General features: G+C 37.1%; 1 protein-coding gene across 1 annotated transcript; it reads left to right on the top strand.

Moving 5' to 3' along the window:
- Window positions 1-1,510: 1,510 nt before the first annotated feature.
- Window positions 1,511-2,279, top strand: LOC126001977 (S-phase kinase-associated protein 1-like). The gene has a single exon (XM_049769172.1). The coding sequence runs from the start codon at window positions 1,511-1,513 to the stop codon at window positions 1,910-1,912; it is 402 nt and encodes a 133-aa protein (XP_049625129.1). The 3' UTR covers window positions 1,913-2,279.
- The last annotated feature ends 612 nt before the right edge of the window (window positions 2,280-2,891 follow it).

Genomic DNA, 2,891 nt, shown 5'->3' with positions numbered 1-2,891 from the left:
TATGGAGGATTAGAACTGCCATTTGTTTGAAGTGCTTACAAAAAGAGATGGAGTAACCCAGCACAACTTTTATCCTTTACTCCATACTCCAGCTTGCAAGGCAGTGTAGTAGGGTTTCTGGTCTATTACAACTTTAGATAAGAAAATATTGATAAGCTATTTTTGGGGTGGAAGGGTTGAGTCATACCCAGCAATGCTCAGGGGTTACCTCTTGCTCAGCACTCAGAAATTATTTTTGGTGATTCTCAAGAAACCATATGGGATTCCAGAGATTGAACCTGGAGTTAGCTGTGTTTGAAGCATGTGCTCTATCTGCTGTACTTGTTCTCTTGCCCCTTATACACTGTTTTAAACAGTATCAAGTTCACATGTAGCATTATATTTTTTTGGTGTGTGACATAGTAAATACATATATTGAGAAGTGATCATTTCAAAAATCTAATATCCATGTATATATATAGAATTTTGAGAATTACCCCTAGAAACTTTTAAATGTACACAACAGTATTATTAACTATAGTCACCATACTGTACTTTATCTCTCAAGAGTTATTTATTTCATCAATAGAAATTTGCATATTTGACTTCCTTCATCTATTTTACACAACCCCTTAAATTTCTACTTCTTGAAACTACTGATTTGTTCTTTCTAATTTTTGAATTTTATTCTTTGTGTTGTCATGGCCGGAATTAAACACAGGACTCACCACTGCAAGGCAAGTTTTACCACAGGCCCCCAGACCTTGAGCTTCATTTTTAAAAGATTTCACATATAAGGGGGAGAGGAGGAAAGAAGATGCAGACTAGAAGTGACAGAAGAAGTGGAAGACCTGGTGTAGTTTAGTAGAAGTAAACATGCAGTAACTCTGATCATCCAAGCCATGGAACTTTATACTTATTGTAATCACAGGGTTCCCCAGAACCTCCAGGAGTAATCCCTAGCACAGAGCCATCGTAAGCCCTCTGCAATGTTGGTGTGGTTCAAAAAAAAACCAATAAATACTAGTATATTTTTGTCTGGTATTTAATTAATTTTTTAAAATTGTTTATTTTAATTGTTTCTACGTATTATCCACCCTTTCCTCCAATTATTAGTTCCACGTGTCAGAAATTTTGTCTGGTCACAACAATCAACTTCAATGAATCCAATAAAATAGGGAAAACAACGAAGAGACACTTATCTGAAGAAGACAGATAGATAGATGGTCATTAGACATCTGAAGAATTATTATTGACACTTGTTATCAGGAAAAATCTAAACTAAGATGACGATGACAGTGAGATACTTATAGCACTGAGAATGCATATCATCAGAAAGGATAGGAATACACTCTGTTGGTGGAGAAGGGGTAAAAAGGAAACATTCATGCACTGCAAGAGAGATTGTTGTTTGGTTTAGCCGCTTTGGAAAACAGCATGGAAATTTCTCGAAGGTACTACCCTGCCCGTGGCCCGCCATCTCTTCCCGACGGAAGGAACATCATGCCTTCTATTAAGTTGCAGAGTTCTGATGGAAGATTTGGGAATGGATGATGAAGGAGACGATGACCCAGTTCCTCTCCCAAATGTTAATGCAGCAATATTAAAAAAGGTTATTCAGTGGTGCACCCACCACAAGGATGACCCCCCTCCTCCTGAGGATGATGAGAACAAAGAAAAGCGAACAGATGATATCCCTGTTTGGGACCAAGAATTCTTGAAAGTGGACCAAGGAACACTTTTTGAACTGATTCTGGCTGCAAACTACTTAGACATCAAAGGTTTGCTTGATGTTACATGCAAGACTGTTGCCAATATGATCAAGGGGAAAACACCTGAGGAGATTCGTAAGACCTTCAATATCAAAAATGACTTTACTGAAGAAGAGGAAGCCCAGGTACGCAAAGAGAACCAGTGGTGTGAAGAGAAGTGAAATGCTCTGCCTGACACTGTAACACTGTAAGGATTGTTCAAAATACTAGTTGCACTGCTCTGTTTATAATTGTTAATATTAGACAAACTGTAGACAAACACAGTAGCAAATCAGTTGTATTAGCAGACTATTGTCCTCATTGCATGTGTAGTTTGCTTAGATTCCATATCTATATTTGAGTTCTTTCTCATGATCAAAGATTTGCCGCCCCCCTTTATTTTTTTGCTCTGAATAAAACTGGTGGTTTCTCTATAGAAAGTGGCATTTTCGGCTTTTCCCCTTTTTGTAAAACAATTTCTGCCTACTTACTGTCTTAAACATTAGTGATCTATTAAAAGTTGATGTAAATAAAAGCAACTTGCAAAAAGTTGACACTTTTTAGTATGACCCAGTATTTAATATCTCTCACCACGTCACAGATACACTCATTCAAAAAGATACAGACACACTCATGTTCTTTGCAACACTTAGTACAACAGCAAGGATATGTAAACAAACCAGGTGTCCAATTATAGTAAAATGAAAAATGAGGTTGTGGTAATATATACACAATGAAATACTATCAACCACAGGAATTATGAAATCATGCAATTTACTGCAATTTGGAAAGAACTGAAGGAGTTTATGTTATATGAAGTAAGGACTAAGAAAAATAGCAAGGTTCTCACTAATCTGTGGTTATAAACTAATTTGACCATGGAATAGAAAGATAGCAAAGGTGAGCAAAGCATAGGCTCTAGATTGCAGAGTCAAAAATGCCAAAGAAGGATAAAAATGGAAGGTGGGAGTAAGAAGAGGAGGCCTGAAAGTAATATAAAAACAAGAGTCAGGGGCCTTAGACTTCTCTGTGGCATAGAGGTGAGGATATATATAGCCAAACCATTAGTCTCAACATGTCTGAAAGTATGGAAACCAAACTATAATAACTAAACTTAAACCTATCATGGAGTCAGGGTTGGGGGTGAGAGGGAAACTAGAA

Source organism: Suncus etruscus, chromosome 2 (genome assembly GCF_024139225.1).
Source record: "Suncus etruscus isolate mSunEtr1 chromosome 2, mSunEtr1.pri.cur, whole genome shotgun sequence".
Classification (NCBI taxonomy): domain Eukaryota; kingdom Metazoa; phylum Chordata; class Mammalia; order Eulipotyphla; family Soricidae; genus Suncus; species Suncus etruscus.
Note: the sequence above shows the minus strand (reverse complement) of the source record. Positions and strands in the feature narration are given on the sequence as shown.